Source organism: Pundamilia nyererei, unplaced genomic scaffold, assembly GCF_000239375.1.
Source record: "Pundamilia nyererei isolate P.nyererei 1_Seehausen unplaced genomic scaffold, PunNye1.0 scaffold00127, whole genome shotgun sequence".
Classification (NCBI taxonomy): domain Eukaryota; kingdom Metazoa; phylum Chordata; class Actinopteri; order Cichliformes; family Cichlidae; genus Pundamilia; species Pundamilia nyererei.
This window is the reverse complement of record NW_005187528.1, coordinates 200,006-219,071: the sequence shown is the minus strand read 5'-3', so window position 1 is coordinate 219,071 and position 19,066 is coordinate 200,006. Positions and strand designations below refer to the sequence as shown.

The window sequence follows — 19,066 nt, the reverse complement described above, 5'->3', positions numbered from 1 at the left end:
AATTGAATTTAATCTATGCTACAAAGGTATCAAGTACCAGATTTTTTTCTAAACATGAAGTATATTTTCAAAAAAAGAATCAGGAGAATCAAGATTTTTTAAAGTGTTGTTTCCCACATGTTAAACGTCAGTAGAGTGCTCACTTTAACATTTTCTCATAATGGAAAGTCTTTAGTTTGGTTTACATGAGGATGTCTGTGTAGAATAAACAGGAGTCAGGAAGCATGATGTACACTGACTCATTGTTAATTATTGCACAATTGCCTACTCTGTTTTTACAAGGGTGCAAATGGACATCATACTGATTTTGCAATGAGGATCCGGCAGGGTAAAGACTCCACACACGGATACACACCATGTCGAAACAGAAATTAGCCTGTTTTCTCTAAATAAATCAGAATCTACAACCTGAAATCGAAAGACCTGCTGGAGCAGCAGATAGGTTTTAGTTTCAGCTCAACAGCTGTAAGGCTGATTTAGTCTTTGCTGTGGCTTTCAAAACAGGAAATTCAGTTTTTCACCTCACTATTTCAAAGTAGCTGACACATAGCTACGTCAAAGGATGTTGTGGTTTTTTTAATCCTGCCGCAAGAACATAAAAAGTCAGTAGAGATCAATGAAATAGCTGAATTTATGATTTTATTGTTTGTCTTTGCTATTGCTGACACCTACTCCATACAGCACAGATGCTATAAAACAAAGAAGGACATGCAAATACTTTCACAGCGCTTTGTAATCATATAAAGGAGCTAAAGCTGATGGAGATGGGCAGTTTGATCCTGTAGTTTTAAGATCAGTTCTGCATCTAAAAACCTGATATAATCAGCTCACAAGGACAGACTCTTAAGGTTGTTACTTAATGGGTGGGTCATACCAATCATACCTTCAGGGACCAAAAAAGAGGGAAACTGTCTCCTCTAGCATACAAGGAGGCCTCATTGTGATTTAAATAAATGACTGAGGGCCATGGTGTTTTCCCCCTCTTCTGCTTATCCTCTTCACACTAAGCCAAAACACCAATTACACCTGCTGACCTCTTTTTCATGGAAAGGTTTGACAAAAATTCTCTCAGGTTAGAGGCCCAGGAAACTCCCAGTAACATTAGAAGTGTTATGTAATGCGGCCCTTCCTCCTGGGTCAGCAACGTTGTGCTGCACAGGAGAAAGAGTGCCTATAAACACTGTGTTTGCACATGTAAGGGTATTTAACAAACAAGGACAGGAAAGTTGACCAGATATCTTTAAAAAGTACCCTAACCTTTGCTCATACATACTACACCAAGATAACCGTAACTGAATAAACCATCATTCGACTAAAGAAAAACTAGAAGAGAAAAACAGGCTGATGAGTTGAAGTAAGATGATAAAGTGATTCAAAAGATGACACGTCTTCTAAAAATGATCTGTCTTAGTAATCGTCTATAGAATTCTGAACTTTGTGTGTCTATAACAGTTATTTTCAGTGCTGATTACAGGTCTTATCGTCTGATTCATCTCAGCTTTTCTTTTTCATCTTCAGGTAGAGTAACATCAACAACCAAATTATACTATGAGAAAGTAATTTCCAAAGCGAGAAAATACACTGGTCACAAAAACTACACTGTGAAAGGTAAACATTTTTCATTGATTTTGTTCAGATTTATAGTCTGAGTTTAAGTTTTAAGCAACCCAAGGTTTTACAGACATGATATAAAGCCAAGAAGTTGCCATAAATTGCCTCAACTGTTTGTTAAATTTCAGCAGACAACCATATGCTGCATGGCTGAGAGTGGCTGGCCCGGGTTCGAGTCAGACCTGCGGGCCTCTGCTGCCTGTCTTCCCCTCTCTTTCCTGTATCCATCTAAAAAAGCTGAAAAAAGGCCAAAAATATATATATATTTTTAAAAAGCACAAGTTTATGCTTCTTCAATCTTACATCTTGCCTTCTTTTCTTCTTGATTATGTGTAAACCTAATGGAGGAAAACCTGTGTAAAGTTTCATGTAGAAATCATAAAAGCTAGGTATGGATGAGTTAGATTTCTCATGTTGACTCCCATCAGCTCTTCAAATGTGACTCATGCCTCATCTGCAAAAAGTCTATTAAACTAGTATATAGATAACGTGATGAAAGACTGAAAGCTTAATTTGGTCCCCAGCACAGCGGGTGGAGAATAAGACAAAATGTGAGTATTAGAATCCTGCAAAAAATAGAAATTTCATAAAATGGCACAATACAGAGACAAGATGCGATGCAAAAAGTTTTTTAATGCGGCAATTACACTACAAGGAGAGCAGTCAAAAATAAGAAGACGTTTTTTTTTTTTAAACAAGCATACATACGACTCCAAAGCAGAACAGATAAATAATTTATATTTAAATGATCGGTTCCATTTCCCCCTTAAAATTTTACTTTTTTTACAGAAATAATGGATTCACCTACCAGTGAACTATTAAATCATATGCAAAATTAGGTCATGCTAATATAAACTATTTAGAACTCCATCTATCACAGATGGATACAGACCGGCTGTAATAAAAGGAGACTGAATATTATCCTGTTCAGATGTTCTGTTAATGAGAAATAGGGTGCTTCTGTAATTTATTAGGCTACACATTAACCCTTACATGTGTATATACATTATGGAAATACATCTGTATTATTGGGTAGAGGGGTTGATTCAGACACTGATAAGCTGGGGGAATAGTTCATTAGCAAACATGTCATCCCAGGCACTCTCTGCACACAGGGGGGACGACATGTCGCTGAAAGGGGAAGGGGAACCTTCATATCCGGAGTCGCTGTAGGTGTCCGCCAGACAGGCTTCTTTCTCCAGACTGTTGAGGGCAGGAGAGGAGGGTCCAGAGAAAAGCTCAACTGCCTGACTCTGACTATTACATGCAGGGATGACCACTTCCTGTGGTTCATCTTTGACGCAGATGGTCTCCTCCTCCACCATGACCTCAGTAATGGGGAAGGCTACCTCGTCATTCTTCTCATTTGTGCCGCTCTCCAAGTCGGTGTGCTGCCCACTACTCACTTCCTCCACGGGCTTTGTATAGATGTGGTCAAAGTGAATCAGTTCATTAAGGGTCTCCAGCTTAACTGATGTGGGCCCCATAGTTGGAGATGGGGTGGTAGGTACTGGCTCACCCCCTCCGAGCAACAGGACCTGCGGCTCCTGGCAGTCTGGTTCACAAGACTTGAGAAATAACTCTGGGTCAAGGATGTCCAGAATGCCCAGCAGCAAATCAGACTAGGGAGAGAAAGAAAAGGGGTATAAGTATTCGTTCTGAATTGTTGTGGAGCTTTGGTGGAAATCTTAAGACCCACACTTTAGCAGGGACTCACCTCATTGTCTGAAGAGTCAGGACTATCTGTATCCATTGGGAAGTCTTCAGATTTAGGGACTGCTGGGCCTGCACCTGCTGCGGAGGCACACATAGCCTGAGTGCTGCGGACTCAGAAGACCCGATCCCCAAATCTGCATCGTTCCCGGTGGACAACATAACCTGAACCTTTGAGGGGAAAAAAAGATTTAAAAAGAATTAATACAATTTTCCAATCCCTGCAATCCAGCCCACACCACTTCCCCTCTCAGCTCTCCATTCTTTTTTTACCTTCTCTTTCGAGTCAAGAGTGTCCAATCCAAGTCTTTGTCTCAGTTCCTCATTTTCTGTGAGCAGGCCATTTGTTTTTTCCCGGAGTAGCCTGTTTTCAATGTGAAGTTTCTGATTCTGCAGGAGGAAACAGATGTCTGTGAATGAAACCTGCAACAGTTTCAGGAACTAAAGTGTGAAGTATCACATGAAATGGCACAAACGGTTAAAAAAAAAATTGCTTTGCATTTCTTCATACTAAGACATGCAATTACAAATTAATGCTATGGCTATAATGTGTAACAGTGTATACCTCCAGCTCCAACTCTAGGACTTGTTGTTCCAGCTCCCCCATTTTTGCCTTTTTTCTGTCTCTGGCTGTCTGAGCTGCCACTCTGTTCTTGAGTTTCCTGGAAAAAAAGGGAAGGAGTGGGGGGAAAATTAGTTTCCACGATGCTGACTAAGCCCTCTGACATGACTTTGAGTTCACAGTACTGCGCAATCACCGGCCATGTTCCTGCCACGCAGGCAAAGCATGATATCAATGTCCTGCTCTGTAACAGCAGAGCCGGGCGGGTCCACCAACATTTAAATCCCTCGCATACTTTTGACCAGCTAGCTTAAAGTGCAGCGCAGATACGATAACGTTTATGATATTTAACAGCTTCACATGACAGTTGTTATAGTGCGGAGATAACCTATTTACACCGCTATAGTCACACAGCATTTGAGCTTGCATTTATATTTTCTTGGCATTTGAACTAAACCGTAAACATAGCACCTATTGTCTTGCTAGGGGATCGATATCTTTGGGTGTGTCTCTGTATTAATTTCTTGAACAATGGCCCCATTTACGCTTTAGAAATAAGTAATTACACACAGATATAATTATAGATAAGGGTTTATTTTTGAACAAACCTGCGAAGCGCTTTCTCTTCAGGACTCAAATGTGTGAGTCTCTGTCTTTTTCGCACCGGCGGCCCTGCAGAAGTGTTGGAGTCTGAATCCGACGACACTTGGCTGGCCGTTGACGGTAAAACGACAGAGATGGGCCGGCTGAGGGCCGTCTGTGAGCCGGATTGCTTCCCTGATATGAGAAGGACTTTGTGGGCTCCTCCAGCCCCAGCTGTTACAACCACCATGTTGATGTATCCTGTTGTGTTGCTGTCTGAACTCAGAAATTACCGGGTGTCCGTATTAAAGTCAGTAGAAACCTTTAGGTTTCCCTGTTGACCCGATCCCCGACAATTCTCAAATGCCTAAAGAAAATGGGCTGTGTCTGCGATCTTTTCTACCATCGTGGTGAAACCCGATAGGCTTTCAGCTGCTCTGACGCAATCAGCTTGAAGCTTGTGATTGGTCGCAATGCTGATGTAAGTTTGCACATAAAGTGTTTCACTCTGTTTGCAAAGTAAAATCGAGTTCCCTGTAATTTCCAGTCAAGCCTTATTGTCACATAAAGTCTAAATTTTTCAGTCCGTTAATTTTGCCTGCTTGCATGGGACTTTTTATCAAGTCCACATTAATATATTTATTAACTAGCCTCACTCGTGGATCTCCAAGGCTTATTTTGGCATAGATGGACCCAGCCTTTTTTCCATTGTGTGTGCAGCATTTACAAGCTTTCTGTTCAGCAAAGTCTAAAAGTTACCAGCTACTATATTAGTCTGAAAGGCAAAATGCCTTTATGCTAACTTTACCTTTTTTTTTCTTCTTCTTTTTTTTTTTTTTTCCTCAATTCGTTTCTTTTTTTTTTTTAATTAAACATTTATTTTACCTTCCAGCTATCTGGGTAAATTGTGCTGGATAGAAAAGTTTCCTCATTCTTTTCTTTTCTAAAGGATTCTAATAAAGCAACAGGCTTTACAAGGCCTTCCCTGAAATACATTTCCTTTTTCCTGGACTGGTGGACTGATTAGCTTATTATTTTGTCTGTGAAATAGTTCCTGTCTTTTTTTTTTTTTTTTTTTTTTCCTGTCAACAGACATTTGTATATCTTTTCGAAATTAATTTAAACAGTATTTTTTTTAGCTATATTTTATTACCTGCATGTGATGTCTTGCAGAATTTAAAACTGAATTAGTCAGGCAACATAAATCTTGATCCAGTGCCAAAAAGCCAACGCTTTTTGAAAACAAAACAAAACAAGAGGTGTTAACGGATGAGGCAGCAGTGAAAGATAATAATTTATAGGACCAGGCGTAGCTTATAACCTGGTAGACTTTGTCTACCTGCGTTCAACCACAGTAAAATTTCTGAGATGGCTTAGTGCCAACAAATACTCATGCACGGTTTCAAATGAAGCTGCCACCCAAAAGTAAACAGGCCACAGTCAGAAAGAGAAAAGATATCAATCGACTTCACAAGTACGCACTCTTCCTCAAACTTCTATTTGTCCTCAAACAGGAATTCACATTTTTGCAGTAACTGGCCACCATTGTTGTTTACAGCTTGTAGCCCTTTGCCCCTACAGTTTGTCACCTCAGCAGGAGTAACTGCAACAGCTAGAGCAAACAGTGGCCTGTTTGCGAAGCTTTACAGGCGCTACAGAATCAGCATGTGAGAAAGTGAGAGCCTCGGTTTATGATCAATTGAAGAAAGGAAACAGGATTTAAAAACAGGATGTGCTGTATTTCCAGATATAAACATAATAGGTCAAAGCAAACAGGAAAAAATGTGTGAGCGTTCCTCTAAATTCCCCAAATGTAAGTTTCTTTATGTCAAGAAAGTAGGCAGCAATACAGCAGTTCATATTATACACTAGCCTTTAGCTCTAGAATGAAACTGTTATTTCTGACTTGGGGATGTCCCATCACACTTATATACAAGTGTCGCATTGGCCATCAGTGAAACGACCTTCTATATTTGCAGCATGTAGCTGTCAAGTTAATGCTGGAGGGGAAGGGAGGTTTAATAACTGCTAAGGGAGTTTCCTTACTGTGTGTCGTACTTTACTCTCACTACGTTCTGTTCTCGGTGGATATCTGTCATCAGTAAGTGTAAAAAAATGTCCAGCGTGTCAGTTAACATTCAAATGCCACTTGGAATTGTTCTGCTGAGCATTTTAAATGCAAATGATGCCTTCAGTCTGCAGTATTTCCCTGCATTTCACAGTAGAATGTCCCAGTGAATCCCACCACAGATTTAGACTATACAACAGAGTGTGGTAAGTACCTCATGAAAATCCTCTTAATACATGATTTGCTTACATGGGTGTAACAACACAATGCAAGCACAAACAATTAAGACTCAACAAACACAATTTGAGACGAGGAGATTAAAGAGTCTTAAAATGTGAAGGTCACTGCTGACCAAGTGGATAAAAAGAATGTAAAGTGTACTTCGAGAATGCAGGAAAAGGGGTCTTGAAGAGCATTTTGAATTCTTGTGTCATTAAAAAACAACTGCTTCGGTGAAATCTCCCTGTTTTCTTTTTTTATTAGGCCACTGGAATAGCTCTGTACATTGTTTAAAATGGGGAAGCTAGGCAGGGTTTGTCTAGTGATTTAATATATAGTTCAGAATTTTGAAGTCTGGACATATTTGTAAAGTGTTATAATTTCCTAAATCCTCATTTTTCCAAGATGTTAGTATTTTGGGGTTCAAGTTACATCACAGAGCCTGAGGAGAGCATCCTGACGGGAAACATCTTAACCTGGTTCGGGAACAGCACCATGCAGGACAGACGAGCTCTACAGAGGGTTGTGCGGTCAGCTGAGCGCACCATCCGCTCCGAGCTCCCTGACCTGCACTCAATCTACAGCAGGCGGTGCTGGACCAAGGCCAGGAAGATCGTGAAGGACCTCAGCCATCCCTGTAAAGTTTCGAGAAGGAGTTATGAGCCAAACAAAAGCGCTCTCTGATATGAATAACAGCGTGATTGTTTGCACCTGGCTTTAATGCGTCGCCACATGAGATTCACTGTTAGAGTAACAATAGTAGGCTCTATACATCAGCACACCATCACATGGAGTCTGCATTTACATTGTACTAGCATAAGAAGGCAGCACTGCTATCAGCAAGGCTATAACATCTGACAAACACATTCTTCCTCTTACAAATAGGAAGTAAATATCCTAAGCAATAAAAGACACCCTCCCTCAGTGCAGTTCATTCACGAGTTTTGGTTCCGCAACTGTCTTATGTCTGTTGTATTGCTCACTAAACAAGCCTTGCATAAATAATGCTTTATTAGACACAATTGACCCCACTATACGTGTGCTGCACTTGCTTTGGGTGTGATTTACTATTAACCCTTCAAGTGCTGATGCCAAACTTGTCATTGCTTAGAAATGGTAGTATTTTCTGATTTTTCTTTATTCTTGTTCACCGATGGTGGAAATATGTCATCTGTTTTTTTTAAAACAGTGTTAACAACATATTTAATGTTAGTTTATATACTGTGTTTATTTGCTCATAAAAAACGTTTTATTGTAGGACTGAGTATTAAAGTTGTATTATAGCCCTGACCTACTTTAGTTTTCTGGGAGAAATTAATCTTCATTGGAAAGAAGACGAATTGTTTGAATCTGCTGCAGAGCACGCAAGCTTGTGAAGAAATGTCAGGTTTGTTAAGTGAAACGTTCCATTGTTTTACGTTCTAATAATGTGTTAAAGTGTTGAGAAACTATATTATAAGTGTTAGCACAACTCTAACTGACTGACATTATTGGCTGCTTTAAATCATTGGTTACACAACCAGGATTCAGATAATCTTCCTTGGAGGCCCGGAGAGGGACCGTGTGCAGAGTTAAACCTATGTATAGTCCGCCTTGTCGCTAGACTCGGCTCAGCCAGTACTTAAACACAAACACAAATGCAAACAGTGATAGACTCACAAACTCAGAAGTGGGGATCCTCCCTGGAGTTCAGTGTTGGAGTCTGTGATTAAGGTGGGCGGATCCACAAAACCACAGTTTAAAATGAAAGAATCCCAAAATCATCAAAAAGCCTCTCAGGGTGTATGAATCACGTCTATTTCTTCCAGATGGAGACATACTGTAACTGTGATACAAGATATAATCAGGCCTTTTAAATTAAAGCTGCAGCCTGCTGTATCCACACTGTTGTGCCAAAGGAGGACATACTTACTATTCTGTTTGAGTACACTGTGGTATGTCAACCACCCACAACTTGCATGTTTGCCTCTGTGCTCTTCACTTGGCCAAGTCTCTTCCAAGAAAGAAAATGACAATGAATAAGCTTGATTTGAATTACTACTGAAACAATAAGTTTAAAGTGAAGCAAATATGTTCTTCCTTTTATAACCTACCCATGGATTTGATACTGGTTATGTAACTCTTATGCTAGTAAAGAGGTAATTAAAGTAAGTACATTTTATGCCGCCTACATTTCATCTACGTGTGCAGTTAAATATTTTGTGTGTTTCCATGAATGTGAATTTAGCACTAAGGTTGGCCATTATGCTCTCCAAAATGACCGGAATTGATCACTATTGAAATAACTTTATAACTTAGATTTGATGGCTAGTCTGGCGATCTGTATTGTTGACTCTGAAGACAGGCAAAATGAAGAAATGTGCATGCCAGCTTTAAATAACTACTGCTCGTGGCTTTGTTTGCTGTCAGCTGCACCAGTTCTATCCTACCCTGCACTCCACATCGTTTTTTCTTCATTACAATCTTAATTAAAAACAATATTACTAGATTAAAGTACGTGTCAGCACTCATGATTCAATTAAGAACAAAATACTAATACGTGTTTAATTAGAGGCTGTTATCAACTTAGCATCAGTTGTTTTTCTTTTCCAGGAAAGGCCTGGTCTGTACAGTGAAGGCTAAGCATGCAGAGTAAACAGCAACACCCGTGTGTGCTCATCAGGGCGGCCGCTCTTGTAAATGGTGGTGGTATGGGGCAAAGCCGAGGTGAACAATAGAGGTGAGTGGGGTTACACCCTGGGACCACAGCCAGCTGCAGAGGGAGGTGGGTCAATGTGTCTGCAAATACCTCCTTCCCACTGCACATCTCGCTCCCTGTCCACACCCACCAGGGTGTTTGTCTGGCCTGGAGGTTTCCCACACCCTCCACCTCCTGCTCTCATCTCCTCTTTCTCTGTGTTTTTTCTCCTGTCTGTTTCTCTTCTTAAATAAACAGGATGCTAAATATTTATTTAGCATGAATTTTTTCCATATCTTTTTACATCAAGGTGTTATTTTAACTTCATCTTTTCACAACACTTAGGTCTGTGTTGGCGAGAAAGCTTTTGCAACTCTACTAATGCAGAACTGTTGACTCACTGCAGGGTTATTCCACTTCTACACTAATGCTGCACTAACACATCATCCAGCAGCTCATTCAGTCCTTTGAGACAGTAAAGTTACTAGCAGGTGGTTGTGCATCTGAGTTCACGTACCTGTTTGCTGGCCTGTCTACAGATAAGGCTTATAAGACTTTGCATATGTGACAGTTAAGACTAGAGGGACACTACAAGTTTTGAGCAGTACACACATGGCCTCACCTTTGGTTCAAAGAAACCATGTTTCTCTTTGATGCATCACAAGTTGGGATTTTTTGCATTGAAGAATTAGGAGATATCACAGGAAACAGTAAAACTGAATGCATCTTCTATCATTTTTCCTAAATCCAGCATGTAACCTTGTTGCTCTATAATTGTCTTAGAGTCTCTGGGAGCACTTTGTTCACCCAGATAAGCCATGCTTTGTTAGTGCAGAGGCTGACATAGCGCTCTTTTTGTTTGATGGGCCACATTTACTCTGGTCTCATTGTACTGCCAGACAGACGACAACAACAACACTTTTGCCAGTAACAACACAGTAATGTTCAGATACAGAAGAAGACGATCTTGCAGGAACCTCATGATAACCTGAAACCACCCCTTTTGGAGGCGTTAATATATGGAGTTATAGTGCTCTGTTGCTGTGCAGCCACCTCAGCTGTTATTATGTTTAAGAACAAGATTAAATGGTTTTGCACTTGTGGTTGAAATCAACTTCCTGACCATTTATGTGTCAACTGAAGTATCTTAAGTCCCCTGAAGACTGTTGTACAATTAAGCTGACAACAATGTGCTAACTTACTTCACCAAAGAGACATAAAGTAGAGTGAATGAAATTAGAGTGCCACATAAAGTAGATTATAATTAGAAGGAAAAACTATTACAAATTCCTTGTATGTACACATTCAGCACTAACATGCATGAGTCGGTCTGCACTTGGACAGATCTGATGGATTGGCTCCACTATGATGCAACCCAGAAGCAAGAAGGAAAAGTCTGTCCTCAACATGATGAAATCTGTCTTAATCTTGCATTAATCATAACCTAGGCCATTGGTCATGACTGTCACTTCCTCTCTGCCTAGTCAGATATGTGTGTTGCACACATCCTATAGTGGCAATGTTTTTAAGGAGTAATATTCATTTTTATATAACATGTCACGCTAATACCCCGGCTGAAGTTTGCTCATGGAGAAGTCATGTGTGCTACTGCCCCCTGGTGTTTGTAACAGTACATTGCAACCATCTTTGAGTTGAGCTATTTTCAATGGAAGGCGGAAAAAAACGTTTGAAAGTAGCTACATCTTTATTTTATAATCCCATCTCTCTTTTTTTGTCTTTGGTGTTTCATTCAGCCAGAGGGAAGAGACAAACCAGTTCAATTCAATTCCTCATAAGAGATTTTTTAAAAATACCTGTGTCTAATCTCCATGTGAAACAGTTAAGCCGTTCTTACCCCAGTTCTGCGTGTATTACTACAATTTTCTGGTGCATTTGTTACTTCTAGGATGGGCTATGGTAATTCCTTATTTTTATTTTCTGAAAGCTCCCTCAAAAATCTTCAGTTGATCCAAAATGTTGCAGATAGAGTACTAGCAAACTCGAGACTCTGCCTGAATACCTTGTCCTTATTATCCTCATCCCCATCACATTAGAGATCACATGGTATATTATACCGACTGAGCAATTTGCCAGAGTTTCCAAAAATACAATGGGAACTAGAATCTTCAGCCACAAGGCTCCTTTCCTGTGAAATCAGCTCCAAGCATGGATTCGGGGGAGAGACAGCCTCTTTACATTTAAGGGTACATTTAGGTTTCAGACTTTTCTTTTTGAAAACGATTATTATTTGATTTGGATCAGGTGATCTTGAGCCATCCCTGCTACAGGTCCAGGCTACTTGGGAAGCTCCCTCTTCTCTTTTTCACTCCCTGTGTGTTCATATGCCACTACTGTAAGTAATCTAAACAACTCTCTCTCTCTTTTTATTGCTCATTGGTCTCTTTCTCCTCACATTCAAAACCTGTCACTACAGATGGCTGCCCCTACCTAAACCTGGTTCTGTTGGAGCACTGTACCGTCACCAAGAACTTTCTAACAGGGAATTCTTGCATTTGTCTCTAACACAGTATTACCTTACCCACATAAGGGAAACTGACCTGAATGCCACTTAGTGTTTCTTTAGTGACACGATCCACACTCCCAAGGTAACACAATTAATCCCCTTTTATGAGCTGGAGAGATGATTCAGTTGTTTATTTATGAGGAAAAAAATTAAAATTCACCACATCTCAAGCTGTAAATCCACCAAAACATGTGGTGGCTTGAAACAAATGGCACAGCTGACAAGGCTATGCCAAAATGCATGCTTAAACAATGCAAAACAATAGATATACATATATATTGCATACATATGCAAAATGCAACATGTTTGTTTATGTATGCAAATCAAACAATTCTGGAGTTAGGACATGAGGTGAAAGCTGAGAAATGCTGAGAAATTATCTTTGTATTAAAAAATCTTCATTCTTCTTCTTCTTAGTGGTTCCCCCTTTAGGGGTCGCCACAGCTGCTAAATCCTCACTGGTGCAGAGTAATGGAAATGGGCTGACATTTATAGCCACACCGATCACTCAAAGCATTTTAGACTGAAAGACAAATTTAACCGTACATTCTTACAGGGTTTTATTCAGTACACCATATCTACCTCACATCCATGCCCAATTTATAATCACAAAATCCACACAGGCACAGGGAGAACATACAAATGCACCACAGAAAGGAAACCAGGAACATTCTTGGTTTGAGGTGACAGTGCTAACCACGGTACTACTGTGCAGGGTTGCCTTACATTTACCAGTAAGAAAAGCCTGTCAAATGCCTCTAAAGCAACAAAAAAAAAAAGATTCCTGTGGTCATGTGGTAGAATTTAAATAATTTTGATTGTTATAGTAGTTTTAGGTCATTTGTTTATAAAACAAACTTCTGTTTGCACTTAATGACTCAGTATCATAATTATTCCTGGTAGCTAGATAATGTCAGCACTCTGCACTCCCTGCTATCCAAACGGGATTGGAAGACCAGTAATGCGATTGAAAGCTACACAGCTGTTGCATGTGTTGCCATTATTTTTTCAAGTGCTGATTCCGAGGTCAAAGGTCAGCCTTTAAATATAACCTTTGCAGTTGAAACGCATTTAAAGATAAAATAGACTTCAGAGGTTTGACCTACATGCGAGCTGAAAATCCATTTAAGTCTCAATGATTTCAACAGCGTGAGATAATAACTAAATTTCCTTCTGCTTCACACAAAGCTCTGATTTCCAAGCAAAATTGAATTTGTGTTTTACCAGCCACTAGTCTGAGCTGAAGTCCCTTTGATGTCTCCTTTAACTGGATCCTGTATGTGTGTGTGTCTATGAGCATATGTGCGTGAGTACCCATTACCACAAAATCAGCAGAAAACAAAATAAGTCTCACAGACATCAAAGAGACCCAGGAGGGAAGATGATCTGTTTTGAGTCATGGCAAACCACATTTCTCTCCCCGACCAGTTCTCCAGTCATCCCTCACTCCAACCACGATCTTTACATCTCTACTGCCACCCAACCACTGGGTGGCACATGCGGCAAAGTGTTGTAATATGTCAGCATGTCCTCTCACGCAAGATCCCTCCTTTCAAACCAGAATGAGTGATGTGCAGAACAGCTTTTCATTTGGGGATTTAGATGTTTGGGATTTGGCGATGCCTGTAGTCAGAAGCAACAAGAGAGCAATGAAATGGGAGTTTTGGGGGATTTGTTGAACCATCTGAGGGAGTGAAAGGGCCTTAATAAGGAAGAAGAGTGAGGAGATGGGGATAGGGGAGATGAATGAAGATGAGACAGAGATACTCAAAGATGGTAATTTTGTATCTGCAGTTTGGCAGCTTCAAACAGAATCTTTTCGGGTTTAGTGCTCAGTGGGATGTCAGTTAATGATGCTGCGCTGCCAATAAATACATTTAAAATATCTAAGAACAAATGAAGCAGTTAATTATAGAAAAGGATATTACAAAAAGATTTGTGTAGGCCCACAACTGTTTCTCAGTTTGGATGCATTAGTTGATTTTTTAAAATTTATTATCACTTTAACACATTGGGAATGTTGTCATTGCAAACAGTTCATTTGATGCTTTGTGATCCAAGTCACTGTGGGAGGTTTCTGTATTAAACAACAACAAAAAAAACCCTTCCTACCAGTGGGCTCCCAACTGCTTATACAAACACAGAAACCCAGCAGCCACTGCAAGCAGATGCGGTATTGGACGGTCTTCTGAAAAAAACAAAACAAAAATCCCTAAAACTGTTCTTTATCAATGCTTTTACAAATTGCCTCTATTGTGTTAACTATTGGCATTAACTGTAAAATAAGTTTACAATTATTTCAATTATCTTAGCTTAACATAAAGTCAGTAAACTAAAGGGAATAGAGAGAATGACTTGTCTAAATCAGCCAAAACCCACATTTATCGGTTCATAACATCATCATAACTAACACTTTATATTGCCTTTGTTTAAAATCTATTCAAGAAAACTTGTTTTTATCGTGCTGGACTGCATTTTTTTAGTGGGCATTTAAAGAACCAATATGAGTTTGTTGCAAATGCAACACTTCAGTAACTCCTAAAATTAAACTTCTGCACATCAATATTTTCTGAGAGAGACAATAAAAAACAGCCCTTTTTCATTTATAATCATAGTAATAAAAAAAACAAACCCTGATGTTTACATCAAAGAAAACTCTTTCCCAATGTAGTTTTCTAAAGTGGAAGAAGTTACCTAAAAATGATTTTTGTGTCCACACACATGCACGCCACTCTCCTGAGGGCTTCTCATCTGTCCCCTGTCTTGTTTCCTCTTCCACTTTCCTGCCACGTCGCCATCGGCCAAACCCCTCGCTCTTTTAATTTGTGCTCATTGATGAGATCAGTCACTTTTTCATTTTCTCAAAGCCACACTTTCTGATATATTGTGCTTCAATTTTTCTTCAGATAAAGGCATGCCAACACATTGTTGTTTTTTCCTACATTGCTCACACTCCAATCAGTAGAATAGACATTTCCATGCCTGAATAAGCACTCTGCTTGCTGCTGTGTGTGGGCATTTGCATGTGTGTGTATACATATGAGAGAGATTCCTTCCATCCCTCCAGTAGTCCTTTAAGAACATGTTCCCACCTGTGTGAGTGTATCACCATTATATCCTCTCTATCCCCCATGTCTCAGAACAGATTATGAGCATTGAAGCTGACTGAAATTACTTTGAATTCTCCAAAGCCCCTAACCCCTGGGAACATACCTGTTCTTGCAAGCCTCAAATGTACAGGTGCCTCATTTCAAAAGACTACAGCCCTCCTCTCTTTTTCTCCCTCTCCCCTTTTCCTCTCTCATTTTCTCCCTCCACCCTTACGGCTGCAACTTTACCCCTCCATTGAACTAGTGGCCTATTGAAATACCTCCTCTGGTCTAGTCTGCACTTCAAAGTCGACTTTCACCCTGCAGCCAAATCCAAGGAGGCGGCCCGGTCAGGAATGAGTCCATCCCTCTGAATAATTAGGACTTCAAAGTCTGTAATATTTAGTTATGACCTGTTTGAAAACTGGAGAACCCCTTTAAAAAAATATGTGATTGATGCTGTCGTTTGTCCACAAGCTGACTGTTACTGTCTGACCAAAACTACTCACAACTTTAGTTAGATTAAGTTATCCTTTGAATTGTAAACACTTAACCTCTTTGAGCACACACGTAGTACAGTAATGGTAGTAATAGCAACTCAGTGGTTTACTTAATATTAAGCAGTTAATTGAAATTTAGGACAGTCTGAATGTTTGTTTCTGCATTTATTGTTACATTATGGCATAGTAGCCCTTACTTTTTCGCATTATGAGGGCACTGTATAGTGGATAAAGTTTTTTAGGGTACATCTTTTCAACTTCAGCAGCAACTCTTTGTTTAGACATGGTCAAGACAACCTGCTGTCTTTCAAACTGAGCATCAGAAGGTGGAAGGTAGGTGATCTGTGTTCCCTTGAGTGAGGTATGGGCTGAGATTTGGGCCAATTTCCTGATTCTACCATACCGATGTGCATTATTCTGAGCAAACTGGTTAAATCTATGAATAATTGAGCCAGTTCTGGAAGCAAAGGTGGGTCCAACCTGGTATTAGCAAGGTGGACCTAATAAAGTGACCAGTGAATGTATAGTCTTGTAATTGGATAAATTGGTAGTGGATGAGTTTCATTTCAATTCAATTTCAATTTTATTTATATAGCGCCAAATCACAACAACAGTTACTTCAAGGCGACTCAAGTTTTTCTCACTATTTTGTAAATAGGAAATAATTTCAGGTATAGTCTCTAATTTGTGTTCGTTGTGTTATTTAAAATAGTAACATAGACAAACTTCAGACAGGAGTACCCAGAGATTGCACTCAAAACCTCACTAGTAACCATGTAAAACATCTTAAGGCCTGAGAAGAAATCAACCCCAGTGAGTACATAATATTTGTTGTAATCTAAGAGACTATTTTCAACAAAATACAGTCCTTTCTTGTCCTTTTTTGTTAGCTGTTCTGGCACCTACACTACCTCTGGAAAGACACACAAAAGCCTCTGCCTCGTGAAATAAATTGGTGTAAATCTCCAGTGAATCCTCAGTGTCTCCGTGGCATTTTGAGAATTAGGCTGCCCATATATCACCAAAGACAGAGATTAGCCTACAGAAGGCGAGCCACCTTTCCACATAGCTCTTATTACCTTTTATCCTCTGGTTTCACAATAAAAGTCAGACTGTAAGTCTACAAGAAAATGACCTTACGTGTTACTGGTTGTATGAAATCAGTATTTGCTTTATGGTGTCAGTTGCTCAACTTAAAATGTGTTTTAACACAGAATAATGTTTTTTGTGAAATGTAGTCCTTATTGGACTTTAAAAAAAAAAAGAAGATGAAGAAAAGCAGCATTTTCTTATGTTGGGGCTACTCAGACCTAATCCTCACTCAAAACACCAAGATGGCGATTGTCTGTCTTTTATGTACAGTCTATGTTTAAATCGTATTAGTGAGGGGCCTGAGCATATGTGTCATGATCCCCAAAGAAGGACCTCTTGGCATTGTTGCATTATTTCCACATTGCCACTTTAACTTCATCATGAAACCTCATTTGTTTTGGCAAGCAGTCCATAAATAATGTTTTCAAAGGACTCAAAGGAGTCTCCATCATCCCACCCTCGGTGCTGGTATTTTTCCCCAACTGTCCCCTCAACTTATAATTCGTTGCAGATCGTTTCATGAGAGTTTCCCACTGTGGTTTGTTCAGTGACATCATTGCAAACATGCAGCATACTGCGAGCCTGTTGGAGTCAGTAGTCATCCTCGTACTGGGGAAATCATAATCTGGGGGGCAGTGGGGCCCCCTAATTGCTTTGTGTAATAATACGCTGCAGCGATGCACTCTTCTGGGATCCATGAATGTAAATGCTCCCCCTCCTCATCATCTCCTTTCTTCATTAAAACATAACGTCAGCACTGTACCAACAAAGGGACAATTCACAGAGGCTGGAAGCGTGGTGCATGTGCACAAATGTTCCCTTTGGGTATTATTAGTAACCCGTGCTCTTGTGTATTTCATATTTATTTATTTATCCAGCCAAGTCAATTAAAGCCAAATTCTTATCAACAATGGCATGCTTGCAGGGGGGGAGTGGATGGGAAAACTAAGCTGTACAAAATAAACAACAGTTGTTCTTTTGCATCGGTGTTGATATAAAAAAATACAGTCTTCATGAATTACATTATGTGTATGACACTGACATTTATCCCAAAAAATGCACATCTGCGTTGTGTAAAATTGGGCAGAAGAATGCAAAATAAATGGAGAAAATGAATCATTATTTATTTATATTTATGATCAACAGAGTAAATATTTAGTCTGACAATGCCGCAAGCATTTCCAAAACCCCCAAATGAGGTGGACTTACAGTTCAAAAATCACCAGCCCTCCCCCCCAAAGCATCAAATCCTTAAAATGTTAATTACAGTCAAAACACTTTCTTCAGCTTCAGTTTTGTTTACACCACAGAGTCAGAAGAGGAGAAGATAAAGAGTGTTTGAAAAGACAAGAGAGGAAAGTGCTGTGCGGCTTTGTAATTTCACATGAAACATCTTAAATCAGCCGAAGGATCCCACAGAAATCCCCCAACTGAATAGCTCACAGAGAGAGATGGGACAGTAATGCACAGAGCTGAGCCAGCCATCACCACTCAGAGCCGTTCTCATCCTCAGCACTCACTCAGCCTAAACAAGCAGACAGCTGATTCTTCTCAGGGTGGCCCGAGTTTAGACACTGGTGCAGATAGACTGGAGCGTCAGGAGAGGATGCGCAGCTGCTGCCGAATCTCCGAAATGTGACAATTTTTCCGCATACTGCTGAAGCAATAATCAATTTAACAAATTCAGACTATCGACCGTATATCCTTTAAATATTCTGGAAGATAAAATCTAAATGACAGGAAACTAAAAATGGAGTTTAAGCATTAAAAAGTTGCTGTGGATTGAAATCTTACAGCATCCAGCAGAGGGCAGACTTGCAATAAAAGAGGAATAAGCCCTTTAGTGAGTAATTGGATCACTGTAACTCTTCTCCTAATGCATTTTGTGGTCCTTTAGTAAGCTGATAAGGTAAATCTAATTTAATTTTGATCATTATGCCTGCAGGCAGTGCTTTCAAATTCCCATCAGTTATGTATTTATTCGGTCAAATGTGCCCGAGTTTCATTTCTGTTTAAGAGTGAGAGAAAAAGGAGAGTGTCACAAGGCAAATACGGCACATGTGGTGTGGATCAGGATTCATAAAACTGAGGGGTGTCCAATCTGATCTGTAAATTATTGTCATGCTGAAGGCGCTGAAGAACTTCTTAAGTCTTGGCTTTGAATTGCCACCCCCACACCCTCCCCTCCCCTTCTTTTTTTTTTTTTGAGTCCAAACACATGTTGACCATCACGCTTTCCTTTCTTTCTTCCACAGGCGACTGCATTCTTGACCTGAAAAGTCCTCACAGTTGGTTTTCATAATCACACTGCCACACAGCTGACAGCAAGATGAAACCTTGTTTTCTACGCTTTTTGGGATATTAATCACTGTGCAGAGCTCTTACATTTTCTGCAAGAGGCCAGTGTGGTGAAACTACTGCAGACTAGT

At 39.9% G+C, this 19,066-nt stretch overlaps 1 protein-coding gene across 1 annotated transcript; it reads right to left on the bottom strand.

Moving 5' to 3' along the window:
* Window positions 1–2,224: 2,224 nt before the first annotated feature.
* On the bottom strand, window positions 2,225–4,876 carry xbp1 (X-box binding protein 1). The gene is given in 6 exon segments (XM_013913354.1): window positions 2,225–3,233; window positions 3,329–3,436; window positions 3,439–3,495; window positions 3,598–3,714; window positions 3,890–3,986; window positions 4,495–4,876. Coding segments are annotated over 6 exon segments (1,179 nt in total). The 5' UTR covers window positions 4,719–4,876; the 3' UTR covers window positions 2,225–2,657.
* Between the last annotated feature and the right edge of the window lie 14,190 nt (window positions 4,877–19,066).